General features: G+C 42.9%; 1 protein-coding gene and 1 long non-coding RNA gene across 4 annotated transcripts; one reads left to right on the forward strand and one right to left on the reverse strand.

The window, feature by feature from the left end:
• Window positions 1-35: 35 nt before the first annotated feature.
• shprh (SNF2 histone linker PHD RING helicase) lies at window positions 36-13,248 on the reverse strand. Of its 3 annotated transcripts, none has more exons than XM_030391972.1 (30): window positions 13,079-13,248; window positions 11,370-11,963; window positions 10,745-10,874; window positions 10,348-10,566; window positions 10,055-10,133; window positions 9,498-9,648; window positions 9,139-9,241; window positions 8,803-9,062; window positions 8,072-8,710; window positions 7,284-7,535; window positions 7,078-7,156; window positions 6,804-6,967; window positions 6,425-6,681; window positions 6,049-6,170; window positions 5,694-5,782; window positions 5,331-5,423; window positions 5,119-5,226; window positions 4,523-4,665; window positions 4,266-4,439; window positions 4,071-4,133; window positions 3,757-3,982; window positions 3,434-3,571; window positions 2,994-3,095; window positions 2,816-2,887; window positions 2,428-2,616; window positions 2,182-2,274; window positions 2,011-2,097; window positions 1,682-1,860; window positions 694-774; window positions 36-604 (listed from the first exon to the last, which is right to left on the reverse strand). In XM_030391972.1, exons 2-30 carry the CDS (start codon window positions 11,952-11,954, stop codon window positions 508-510), a joined length of 4,974 nt encoding a protein of 1,657 aa, XP_030247832.1. In that variant the 5' UTR covers window positions 11,955-11,963; window positions 13,079-13,248; the 3' UTR covers window positions 36-507. The 3 variants fall into 3 exon arrangements, with proteins under 3 accessions (XP_030247832.1, XP_030247829.1, XP_030247830.1); XM_030391969.1 differs by having other exon boundaries at window positions 10,055-10,136; XM_030391970.1 differs by having other exon boundaries at window positions 10,055-10,136; window positions 13,073-13,248.
• LOC115566207 (uncharacterized) lies at window positions 9,206-9,867 on the forward strand. Its single transcript, XR_003980959.1, has 2 exons — window positions 9,206-9,275; window positions 9,503-9,867. It is a non-coding gene; the product is annotated as an uncharacterized LOC115566207 (long non-coding RNA).
• Window positions 13,249-13,748: the final 500 nt, after the last annotated feature.

The raw sequence follows: 13,748 nt of genomic DNA on the forward strand, positions 1-13,748 counted from the left end.
GAAATAAACCACAAGGAAAGCACCGGACAAAAAGAGCAGGTCATAACGGGCCGACAACCTCTGGCCATCGACTGTCTTTTATTTTCCCGACTGCTGTGAGAATCCTTCAATCGCTATCTGAAGTCCTCCACTTTCATCCGTCTTAACTTACATTGAAGTCGTATACAAATGCATGTACTTCTTATCAGATCAACACAAGCAACATTACTGTACAGTCTGGTCAAATGTGATCATCAAACATTTACTCAGTAGTTACTGAATCGGTTACATCCATGACAACAAGTGATCCGATTACACAAATATTTAAAAGAGGTTAAAAATGAAACACAGTTAAGAAACGTGTCGCAGTCTGTCGTCAGCGATCTGCTAAAATGTCTTTTTGGGAATGCGTTTGACAACTTTAATGTATAAAAAGTTAAATGTGCAAAATCAGAGTGTGTCTCTAGAACCGCTGTGTAAAGAGTGCGCTCTCTTTGCCTGTGGGTCTTCAGCAGGTGTGTCCAGGTGTTACTCCAGATGTTCCGTGTCTTCAGTAAACAGATCAGCCAGGTCGGCTACTGTCAGCACGGCGGCCTCCGAGTGCTTCATGGCCGTGGTGGTGTGACTAGAATGAAAACAAACAGATTTCATTCGTCCTTTCCGTCACCCGAATTACTTGGTTTTATTAAACGCTCAGTATTTTGTGAGTCTCACCTTTTCTCTGCCGTCTTCAGCATTGCCTGCATCCTCTCTTCAATAGTGGATCTGATTAGGAATCTGTGAACAAATGTCGGCCTGGTGGACGGAGAAAAACACGCAAATTACACCCAACGTACAAATCTTCTCATCTAGGGTAGGATTTTTCTGATAAAAGGAAATATTTAACACATTGCAACACTCATTATGCAGGGTTCGTACACATTTTTCAAGGTCAAATTCAAGCAGTTTTCAAGCACTTTTAAGGGTCGTTTACAACATTTTCCAGCACCTTATCGCTGGGGTAAAATACATATCTACAGGAATATATATACTCATGATTATTTTTTTTCACTTTTTATCACAATTATGTACATTGTATTATGCTGTAAACATCTAAAATGATGTTTCATGACAGCAAAAACTTTAGAAATTAAAGGAGAACACAAAGTTTTATCCAAAAAAAGGGAAGCCACTTGGCGTTCTTCAGGTACACTTGCACCAGGACAAAGAGAGACCTGAGAGCACCCTGTAATTTTCTTTTTTGACATAAACTTTTATTAGCTTTTCGCTTATTCATCAAATTTTATTAATATTGAAAGTGTCATCAGTCCAAATTGCATCAAATTCACCTTCTCCTCAGCCATCCTTCTCTATTGCTACCAGGCTGTATGTGTGATGATACACACAGACTGATTTTATTTATCCTTGTAATAAGCAAACTATCTAGTCTGATCCCAATGTTGCCAAGACACAGAGTTATAACGTCAAGCACTTTCAAGCACTTAAACTAAAATCCAAGCACTTTTCAGACCTTGAAAACACAACATTGAAATGCAAGCACTTTCAAGGATTTCAAGCACCCGTACGAACCCTGATTATGGCTCATATGAAGAATAGCAACAATTAATACTGTAATTACATATAGATCAAAACATCTACATAGGTATATTTGCAGATCTAAAATACTGTTGTCTTCTGACAGACTTAACTCCCTGTTTCTTACTTGGTTTGGCCGATCCGGTGCACTCTGCCGATGGCCTGGAGCTCGTGAGCAGGGTTGAGGATCGGCTCCACCAGCAGCACGTGAGTCGCTTCGATAATGTTCAGACCGTTGGACCCGGTGTGGAGAGGAAGGAGGAGGATGTTGATCTTTTCTTCGTATTTGAAGGAACACAAGTTCTCCTGGAAAATTCAAGTCGATGGCTCTAGTTAAAACCACACGAAGTCAAAGAATATCTGCATTTCTGGTTCTTGCTTGATTCGTTTGAGTACAACATGTGTGGGATTACTTTTAGGTTTCACTACAGCAATACAAAATGTCGGAGTTCAAACCTGGAATTTGTGAATCCCGTTGATTTGAGAGAACTCCATGTTGTTGTCAAACAAGGCCTTCGCAATGATGTCCAGGACGCTCAGCCACTGTGCAAGAAAACAAACTGGGTCAGATCCAAACTCGATATCATCGATATAAATCTCGCAGAGCGGGGGGTGGTTTACAGTTACCGTGGAGAAGACCAGACACTTGGCCCCGGGGTCGGTCACTTGAATCTTCTTCAGCGTTCTCACTACTGCTTCCACTTTGGTAGAGTGGCTTCCCTGACAACCACGGGAGGAGGAAAATTAGTCTTGGGTGTTTAAATGAATGAAAATGTGCCAAATAAAGCTGTATTGAATTACAATTAAGTACATTATAAGACATGAATCAAAAGTATAACCCCCCAGATCTGTGGCAGAGTGTTGCTGACTGACCTTGACGGGTATGTCCTGGTCCTGGCTGGACGACTGGGTGGTGAACACGTAGGAGATCTCAGTGTGCGACGTGGTCTGCCTACAAATGGCGCATTTGATGGCTCGCCGCCTCGAGCCCACGCTGTACTGCTCCACAATGATGGCGATGCACTCGTTGCAGAAACAGTGGCCGCAGGTCAGCACTGCCCACTGGAGAAGAGAGTTAGACGAGGCGATCAGAACAGAAGAAGACACTACCTTTGACGGAAAACACATTTTGTGACAAAGCGACAAAACGCTTAAAGAGAAAGAGACGATAAATCATCAGTTAAAGGTCAGTTTAAAAAGCTCAAGACAGTCACATATGAATACTATATCTGAGACATTTAAAATCTACCACCACACTCACCTCCTGTCCGAGGGACCGGGCGCAGATGGGACATGGCTCTGGGTTCAGCCCCCCGGTTGACTTGTCCTGCGACTGGAACAAAAGGATTTAATTTATTTGGATTGAGATCAAAACACACAATTTGAGATAAAGTCTCTGAAGGAAGTGGGAAACAATTCGTGCTTTGAAGATAAACTACCTTCTCCAGATTCGTGAGGTACAGAAACTGGCCGAGCTTCTTCTGGAGTTGAGACTTGGCCACCGCCTGGTCGTTCAGAAGCTTCACTCTGTTCTGCTCCACCTGCGGGCGAAGCAACCGGGGGCAGAGGTCAGGAATGCAATAAAAATAGTTAAGGCAGAATATTACATCCTTGGAAACTTTCACCGACAAAAAAACAAAGCAATTGTGCAAAACGCTGGGTGAGAGTCAGGCTCTCTCGGTTTTGGGGCCTTATGTTATTAAAAAGCAGAAAAGAAAGTTCGGGTCCTCATTATTACTGGATTTTGATCTCTGACTCTCTCTCTGCTTTTCGGCTAAGCACGTCTGTGATTCTCAGTAGATCGGAGGCTCAGAGTGAGGGGAGACTGTCCACTATCTAATCGATCAGGGATGCTGTTGTTTCACTCTCTGTATTTCACCTCATGAGGCTCGATGATGTGCAGCAGTTTGGGCTTCGGTTCATCTGGCAGACGCACACGTAGTCTCTCAGTGGCCATGCCCAGCTCGTCGATGGCCGACACGTGATTCCTAAGGACCATCCAGTACTCATGCAGCACCTGAGAAGGGACAGGGGAAGCTTTCACTACAGCGAAATATGTCTTGGATATCGGCACTTCAAACAGTTACACAATACAAAGGAGGATGTACAGCTTTTTTAATTGTTTGAAAGGAATATGTTGTTTCCCAAACTCTTCATCTTCAAGCGCAACCCATTTAAAAAGCCACAGATGTGTGTACAGACCTTGTACTCTTTCTTCCAGTTCTCAAACAGCTCCATGAAAGTGTTGCCCTCCTCCACCAGCTCCGGGTCCATGCGCTTCCATTTGGCGAAGGACAGGATGGCTTTCAGAGTGCGCTCGGTCTCGCTGGCCGCCCACAGACCTCGGCTGGTGGTGGGGAGACGGTCGTCCACCAGCCCGTCTTCATCCTCGATCATTTCTTCAAAGATGGCCGTCTGACCCTTCACACTGTCGGGGAAATTTCCTCATCAGTCGGTGACTTAAGTTTTCATGCAATTTGAGTGAACGTCGGGTACGAAAACGCTGCTCGACTTACGTGTGAGAAAACAGCTTGGACTCGTAATCTGTGAAAAGTTCATCCGCTTTGCAAAAAACGCAACTAGAATATGACATGAGAGGGTTATTAGTTACAATAAAAAGTAAGTTAAACTGTCACATGACTGAGGTTACGGTTTGTTGATTTCAAGAGAAAATTTGGTCACAATTCCTGAAATCAAGCCTGGCGTCTTACTTATTGAGCGGCAGTCTCACAGGCCTGAGGTGACAGACGGTGGCCTCATCGATCACTTTCTGTGAAGCCGGGCCTTCGAGACTCTTCACCGCGTCTTGGACCGTCTTTTGGCTTTTCATCAGATCTTGCATTTGGGATGTGAGTATGAATTGCAGACCACAGGCATCACGAAACCTGCAGGAAGTCCGATTTGCATTTAATACGTTTGTGTTGCGATTAACTATTATCCTATTTTTATTATAAAATAGATTGTTTACTTGTCGGCCATGGAGAGCTTGTGTGCTTGCTGTTTGTAGCTGGATGTCAGCTCGTTCTTGACGCGGGACACCAGATCGTCGTCGTTGGAGCACCGGATCGCCTTCTGGATGACATCCAGCCACCAGGGAGATTTCAGCTTGACCTGGAGAAAAAATTTAATTGTGTTAAGTTTCCTTTCTGACTTAATCTATTTATGATCTCACAATTTATTCTTTAAGATGTGATATGAAAGAAAGTATGCTTTTGGTTCTGTCTTGACAGATATATTAGTATCATCTTAATAAAAAGGATTTGAACTTTTAATATTAACAGTGGTTCAAATAAAGAAATTCCATTCATATGTAGCAAAATTAGAGCAATGAAACCGCTAATTACTGCAGTGTGACAAAAATCTAAATGGTTGTCTGTGGACACAACTTGATATTCTGATCTTGGATGCCAATTCCTCAAGTTTAAAAATCAGGTTTATGCTTTATATCATTTTTATTATATAAAAGCTAATCATCTGCCAATATATATGCAGACAAATGATGCTACACAGCAACGCAGTATACCTTCTACTGTATATCAATGTAGATGTAAGAGGACTTCTCACTTTGTTTTTCAGCTCCTTGATGTTCTGCAGCACCGGCTGCAGACTCTGGTGAGCGTCTGCTACCTCAGAGTCGTACTTGGTCATGTAGTGTTGTCGAAGCTGCTCCGCCTGCACAGACACAAAGACGAGTGAAAGGAAAAGCTGCACTTTTTCTCACATCTTCGTCAACATCAAATTCAAGAACTTTTCGACGACTGTCCGGCCTCAGTTACCTCCTCACTTAGTCGGTCGTCTCTCAGCGTGGGAGGTATCCCAGGATGCTTTGCACTCAGCAGTTCCATCAAATTGTGGGTAGCGTGAAGCCTCTGTTTTAACGCAACAGTAAAAAAGACAGAGTAATGAGAAATGTTTATATAAACTCATAGTATCAAATCGTGGTTAGAGAAAAAAAAAGGAATTCTGACGTCCATCATGACTCAATAAAAAGTAAAAAAAAAAAAAGCAACTGTACTTGAACCTAATTCAATTTAAACCTAATGCTGTCGGCTGTCTCTTGAGAGACCGAGGCTGTCTGAGAAATGAGACCCTTCATATGTTAATTATGTTAAAGACATGAATAGGATGAGGCTTTATACCTGTAATGAATCAGTTTTCAGTCTGCCTTTGTGCTCCTCTGATGAACGAAGCACTTCTCTATACAGCTCCACTGCCTCTGCGAACTCATCTGCAGGTGTCGAAAGAACCGGTGATGATTAGTGACACTCAATATGTTCGCCACATATGGAGCTAATGAGGCGTGCTATACAAACCGACCCCAGCACACTCAAGACACATATACACATATATCTCCTTTACTGAAACAAAACATCTCGGTACAAAAAAAGTGTTGGGGGACACAAAGATGAGATCAGGGCCTGTGTTTTGTTTCAACTGATTCCCATGGGAAACTGGGCGCAGATGAAGCACGGGGACAGAAGTGGGGATTTATACCTCTGATGATGTGGATTCCAGCCAGGCCATTGAGTGCGCACACCAATTGTCTGTGAGCTTCTTCACACTCCACTCGACATTTCTTCTGCAGGGACTTCAGGAGCTCTTCCATCGTCATGGTGCTGGGGAGGGGGAGGGGGGAGGCACGGCAGATAAAACCACTCAACAAAACCCTCCAATGCAAATGACACAGAATGGGTCAACTTTAAATAAACACAAATACACGCTATAATTGACAAAAAGGTTGCTGCGGTCTATTACCGCTACTATTTAGTCGAGAAAGATTGCTAATTAACCGCTGCAGCTTGCAGCTGCCTTCAGATAAAGACCTCTCCTCTTGTCTACGAGCAGCTTGAGAACATGAAGGGTCATCTACCTTTTCTGCAGAGGCAGGAACTCCCCCCTCACGGCCTGCGGATGGCAGCAAGCTTGGCGCAGCCTCAGCAGCGGGCACAGGATGGTGTGGACGGTGCGGCGGTCGAGGCTGCCGAGTTTGAGGCTCCAGTCAGAGATCTTCCTGAGTTTGACCAGAGCGTCCTGGGAGCAGACCTCGTGCTGACGGTGGTAGAAGTGACCCTCGACGGGGGAGAAGTCCAGCCAGTGCACCTCCTCTGTCTGAGGGGGGATCTGGATCTGGAGAGCAAAGACAAGACACCTCAACTACAACATCACGTCAATTTAATTGTCCATAAGAGATTCTTCACAAAAGTTGTGTTCAAAGTTTTGTAATTTGAATCAAACAGTCACAGATTTACCTGATCAATGACATCTTTCTTCGCCGATCGCCACAATAATTGAGCAATAACGTAGTAAAGAGGCTCTGTGTTTCCGCGTCGATACGGGCGATAGAGCAGCTGGTACCACCAGTGTTTCACCCAGTACGGGTCAACTCCCAGGAAAAGTACAAGGCCGTACAGATCTGTACACGAAACAATATCAATTCAGAGCAACGTAAACATTTGTGTTTTTCAAGTGTTGCTGCTGATGCAAAAACAACCAACAACAACTAATCCTTTTTCGTTGCATTACCTTCTAAGCCTCTCTGGACAGGAGTGCCACTGACGCACCAGCGGTTTACAGATGCAAGACGTAGTGCCATCTCTGCAGCCTGACAAGGAAAAAAAGGAGCATAAATAACTTTGAACAGGATCAATAAAGTACCACTTTAGAGATGAGGGTATACACACAGTAACTACCCATCCAATAAAACACACAGGTACTTATTTGGGACCGACCTTCGCAGTGGGACACTCGACCATCTGAGCCTCGTCCAGACAGATCCGCCACCACTCCACAGCCACCAGAGGACTGGGTATGGCCATGTAGCGCTTCTGGTTGCGGAAGCGGCGTCCGTCCTTGCTGTTGCTGTGGGGAATGTCGACGTAGTTGAGCTCTGAACGCAGCACGTCGTAGGTGGTGATGACCACGTCCTGCTCAGCGAGCATGTGAGGCTGAATGAACCCGTGCTTCTTCACACCCTGATAAACCTGAGAGAGGAGAGGTCAGATTAATTAGCCACATTTGAGCTTTACACTTATAGGAAGAGCTAGAGAATACTAATTAAAATGTGAGAGACCCATAATTTATAAGAGAACTGTGTCGCAGCATTCATGAAGAACAAAAGTCAAGTGTTCTTCAGAGGTCTCTTGGACATTTATAATTTTTAATCTCTCTTGAAATTGACTGTTGCTGCAGCAGATGGAGTGTAAACACAGCATCAGCTACAGAGAACTTGAGAACACTTGAAACAAAAGGCTGCATGAAAGTTATGTTATTTAGACTATATATTACCACCAAATGAAGACACTTTCCAAATATGGTGCTAGAGGTTCTGATTGGTGTGTCAGAATCTGACCTATTCGGTACCACCATCCATGACAGATACATGTAGTACTTAATGATCCCACTTATTTGGGAAACCAAGAGACAAAAAACATCCCAACATTTGGCTCTAATTTCTGTTGATTTACCCTAAGGGTGTTCACATTTCTACCCTGCGGATAAAATCCATCTACTTTCTCACCAGCACTCGCAGTGAGGAGGACCTGATGTGCCGGTTGATCTCCTCCACCCACTGGTGGCAGATGGAGCTCGGGGAGATGATGAGGGTGGCGCCGGTGGAGACGGGCTTCATGGCGACCAGGCAGTGAGGGCAGTAGAAAGGAGTCGTCTCAAGGCTTTCTTCTTTGTAGTTCACACAGTCTGCGTGCTGCCACAGCTGGCAGTTCATACACTGGACGCGAGCCTTGTAGTCAACAATACCCAGTTCACCGCAGATACACTCAAAGCGGTAATCCGGCGTGTTGAAAGGGAAAACAGACGCTCTGGTGGGTGTTTCTGTCTCCTCGAGTGAATCAAGCTGAGGAGCTTCTTCGGGTAGATCAACCAGTCTGGAAATGTCCCGCGTGTCTGACTTCTCCTGAGACGTCTGTGAGGCTGTCGTGGACGTATCCAGCGTGTCGTCTGACTGATCTGCTCTCTCGTTCATACTTTCATCCCACTCTTTCTTTCTTTCGGCTCCCTTCGGTGCCAGACACTCAGATGTAGGAGAGTAAAGATCCATTTGATCCTCCGTGAGAGAGTTTTGCAGAGCCGCTTCCGCCTTCTCTTTTGCTCGTCTCTGAAACATCTTCCTGGGCGTGCTCTCCGCGCTTTTATAAGTCTGACAACAAAAGAAATCAGACACAATTAAATAATATAACCGAGAAATATCTGTCACACAAAGCTTTTATACTTGAAGCTCTTTATTCTTACAGTCTTGGATGCTCCTGCTAACATCTTCTTTGTCTCCTTGTATTTCTTCCCCAGCTTAAACGACCCTGCCAAGCCTCGACCTTTGACCCGATCAACCAGCCCCTCGTCTATCAGCTTCACCAGGGTCTTCTTGATGTGGTTACGGTTCTTTAAGAGGTCATAGCCATACGTGGCACGGATGTAGGTGAAGATGGCGTTGAAGGAGGCCCCTTTGCCAGTTCTCATCTCCTTGATTGCAGTGAGGAGCATGACTCGCACAGCTGCACAGAAAAAATCTCAATCAAACTGCGGCGGCGATAAAAGCTGTGACGCGTGGAAGGATTGTGAGTGACATACTTGGGTATGATGCTTTTATTTTCGGCTGAACTTCGGTCTTGCAGCGGTTAATTTTCTTTCTTTCAAGGGGAGGAGGAGGTACGAAATAATTCACGGATTTTCCCTGCAAGGACAAAAGAGATTTTCCATTTTCACAGGTTGGTTGAAGCCTCGTTAAATCAAATAAAACAGTAGAAAAATGTCCAATATCATACAAATATTTCTATAGCTGTTGCTTAGTTCTGGTGATATACAGATGTCTGCCTCATCTTGAATATAATGGAACTAGGTGCCACTCAAAGTGTCAAAGAGATACAGAAGTGGTACAGAAAATGGTGATATTCTTGTCTTTTAAACTGCTGCTGCTTGCTGATCCTCACCACAGGCAGCGTGAGGGCCTCCTGCTCCAGGCCCTGTCGAGTGTGAAACAGGATAAGAGCCAGAACTTCCACCGTCTTTCCCAGGCCCATTTCATCAGCCAGGATCCCACCGGGCCACTCCACACCCGCCAGGGGAAATTCTCGGATTAAGCTAAAAAAAAAAAAACCACACACACAAAAACACTTTCATGTTAGTTCAGTTTGGTGTGTTGAGTTTTTAAGATAAAAGTTTATGACATCTCTGCTGTTGACCCACGAGAATGGAGGTGAATGTTGCACTGCTCAAATTTTCGCAAACATGTGAAAATCGTTCACGACAAGGTCAGCAGATTATTTTGACAAATAAAAATATTGTTTCTGGAAAAACAGGTTGCTCTTAAGCTTTTCTAATCTTTTCATTTATGTTTTGAGCACCTTAAGTAAATTCATGCACCACTTTTGCTCAGCGATGGCAACAGATTTTAGATCTGTCTAGGTAGCTAGAACTGTAAAAAAGAAATATGTTTTTGTGATTGAAGTGAATTGACCTGTTACTGTGAGTGGATACAATTTCTTACCAGCCAGTAAAAGGGTTGTAGAACAACTTCTTTCCGCACAAGGTGATCAACTCCCTCCAGAGGAAATGCAGCATTTGTTCTGCTGAGAGATGGAAAATATTGACAGTCTTAACAGTCCGCATAGTTCTAACGAGGGCCTTTTCCACAACAGAAGCTCAATAAACTGTAATATAGAGGTTGCTTTTACATCTAATAGCCCGCTTTAACTAGAATAATAATTATAACCACCAGTCAAGAGTGCAGCAAAGAATCAGGGTGGCAATGTTCAGGTGCACCAGAGCAAAAGTGATTACCTTTTGGTGAAGTGTTCCTGAATTTCTCCCTCCTGAGCATCCAGTTGACAGCCTGGCTCTGATAGGGTCTGAGAACAGGAATAAGAGCTTTGTGCTGGACGTCGTAAGTCACCTCCTGGTTCTCTCTCTGGTGCAGGTGTCTGACGTAGTCGTAGAGTTCCTCGACATTCTGCCTCTCCAGGTCGGTGTCACATTCCTCCTGATCATTCTCTACAACTTCTACATGAAAAACACAGCAGAGAAATCGTATCTTTCCAGACAGAATGTTGTGTTTTATAATCACTGTTAAGGATTATACTCGCTTCAGGCCTCACACTGCTTTACACTGAACTTAATGGTGAGGCAGTCGTTGTATTTGACAACTTGGATCACAGCATGCATTAAACCAGACACTCACCGGGGATAATAAAATCGTAGAAATACTCCATTAAAATCTGCATTAGTTGATTTGCTTTCTTCAGCCGAGCATTTCCCTCACTGAGGAACTCGGGCTTCCCGAGCCCTGTTTCCAGCAAATAGATCCCCACCTGCCAGACACAAAAAAGATAACAGCTACGGGAGGGAAAATTTAAGGTAGGTAGGAGGTAATTTAAGATAATAGAGTTTAGTGTTAAATTTTAAATATCCTGCTACTGTCACATACTTTTGTAACAAGTGTTTGATAACTACATATATACAGATCTTGTGGGTATATCGGCAAATACTGTAAATATACTACATATATATATTATATATATATATAGTATACATATATATATATGCTTTGCATCGAGGTCCGGTTCGTCCTGTCTGGACTTATTTTCCTGATAATGACATCCGTTCTATACATTATCCCCCACATACATTTTTAAATATATAAAAAAATATATGTAAAAAAAAAAGCAGTGGAAAAACAATATAAACAATATATACATATATCAAAAAATGCTGTTCTTCCTAATATGAGCATTGACCCATTTATACAGAGTATGAGCTAGGCTCTAATCTCATTCTCTCCTTTTTAAATATCCTACATCTCATACCTTGACTGACTCTCCTTTCATCTGGTGGCAGAGTTGCACCACCCTCCTCTTCTGCATCCAGTCGAGGTCCTCCAGTGGGATCACACTGAGGCTGCACTCCGCTGTGCAAGTGTCCTCATCAGGTCGCCACTGCAGCCCTGAAGTCTCATCGCAGCTGCTGTAACTGATGCAGAGCTGCTCACCCATCCTGTGGAGGATGAAAGCTCTCTGTTCGCAGTCAGATGGGATCCAAGCCGGCCGGATGCTGAACTCCCCAATGAGCGCCTTCCAGATGTGGCCCAGCTTCAAAGCTGGCTCCACGGTGAGGGCCAGGGAGGCTGAGGCAGAGATGCCATCTGACGATGTGCCAGGGAGTTCCTCTATAAAGCGGACAGTGCGGTTACAGGCCGTCCCTGCAACGTCCTCGGTAGTCGAGGGCAAGGAGCAGCTGGGAGTCGGGTCAACAGGAAGAACGGTGCAGGTTGGTATTTGGTCCTCTTCCTGGATCGTCTCATTCTTGCGGTCCTCCAGCATGTTCCAATTCAACCTCTTCTTGTCTTCCTCGTCCACCCTCACAGGAGGGGCCTTCTTTCTTCGGCTACTCATGGTTAAACTCTACACAGAAAGCACATTACTTGTTTATTACAAAATAAATTCTAGTTTCCTTCCAAGGGCTAAGTCATATGGACAATATATGACTCATAATTTAAAAAGATCCTCAAATTTTGGGGGGCATAACAGCAAACAAACACTGGCCCTTTCTACATATAGATTATATATTGATGATATAGATTATTTAACATTATCTAACCTTAAACCTTTCCACCAATCACTCGTTGGTTTAATTTTGGTGTATTTGATGGTTCAGGATTACATTTTTCCTACATGTACTTAAATATGTAAATCATACTTATTTCTACATGAATATACTGTATACTATGGTCCACACCTGCTTGATTTGGAAAGTGTCATGAGATTACTTTCTTTGTGAATTGGCACTATACAAATAAAGATTGATTGTTTGATCGATTGATACTTTGGGTTGGCTGTTTACGTGCCTGGCTCTTGATGTCTTTCTACTTGATTTTAATGTATTTTAAATAAAAAAAAATTTTATTTTATGCCCCTGTAATGCACTTTGAGTTGCCTTGTGTCTGAATTGTGCTACACAAATCAACTTGCCTTGCCTCATGAAAATGTGCTAACTTGGCTTTGTTGCTGCATGCAATGTGTAAAGCAACTGCTAACTAAAATCACAAATCATAATCAAATAAATTGGAGTAAGAAGTTCAATAAGTGCCTCCAAAATAAAGCTGGAAGAATAAAGTAAAGTATTAAAATACTTAAGTAAAGAACACGTTTACTTGTGTGTATATAGCTGATAAACTAACTACTTATCCACTTGCTTGTGCACTTATTGTGTATTTTATGTACACAAGGTGGAGCAGCAAACTTCTTTCACTTCTAATCTCATCTTCTGTATTAATCAGGTACCAAATCTCTTACTAAACCGACTGCTAGCTAGCTAACGAGCGTGTTAGTTCATTTTGTATTACATAACACCATTTATAAATACACCAATTCCGTTCGTTTAAAGTTTTAATCCAAGAAAAATGGCAGCAGGTCTTCAGTGAATGAACCCTGTTACAAAATGAGGACACTTTGAGGCTGTGCGGTTACGTATTTTATCGTCTGACTGTAAACAAGCGAATAAAAACAAGCACATTTACTCTTCGAGCCTCCCACAAAGCGCTCCGGTTTCTATCGCTGCACCAGAAGTCGTTTCACGTCCCCGCAGCTCCACATAATCCGCCTGTCATGCACCAAAACACTCATTTACCGCCTCCAAATAATACATTCATGCCCCAATGTTGCTGTTCGCCATTTTTAAATGCCGGAAGTGACGTTGGAGCAGGGGACCGCTGACGTCACGCCGTTTTCCGGTTTTCTCACACGGGAACTTTGTACTGTAGTGGATGGAGACAGAAGAATATTTTCTTTATCCTGTTTGAATTGTGTAATAAGTTTCACATGTGATGTTTGTTAATTTAAAAGATAATTTTTCAACTTCGCAACATTTTTCTGAAATAAGATCCCGTGGGGTCCACCGGAAGTGACTGGTAATACTACTGCCACTAAAATAACAATTACATTATATTATATCAATACAAGGTATAATTATCATTATTTTACAATATTTAGTAATATTGTAGCATAAAAGTAATTATAATAATATTTTTAGTTATCGTATTTACATTATCCCTTCCTGATAAGCTATAGAAAGATTTTCATACATTTTAACAAAAAAAAAAATGGTTAAAAATACTTTTTGTAATATTTTTGTCATTGCAACATTTTAAAAATGCATTTATTTATTTAACCTTAAGATACAAAACCATG

This window comes from Sparus aurata, chromosome 16 (assembly GCF_900880675.1).
Source record: "Sparus aurata chromosome 16, fSpaAur1.1, whole genome shotgun sequence".
Classification (NCBI taxonomy): Eukaryota; Metazoa; Chordata; class Actinopteri; order Spariformes; family Sparidae; genus Sparus; species Sparus aurata.

Excerpts from the sequence above, each read along its gene's own strand:
- shprh (XM_030391969.1), bottom strand. The coding sequence starts at position 11,954 with ATGAGTAGCCGAAGAAAGAAGGCCCCTCCTGTGAGGGTGGACGAGGAA. Across the intron at positions 8,711-8,802 it reads TAGCAGGAGCATCCAAGACT|ACTTATAAAAGCGCGGAGAG; the intron begins GTAAGAATAAAG and ends TTTTGTTGTCAG. Across the intron at positions 605-693 it reads CTGAAGACGGCAGAGAAAAG|TCACACCACCACGGCCATGA; the intron begins GTGAGACTCACA and ends TTTTCATTCTAG.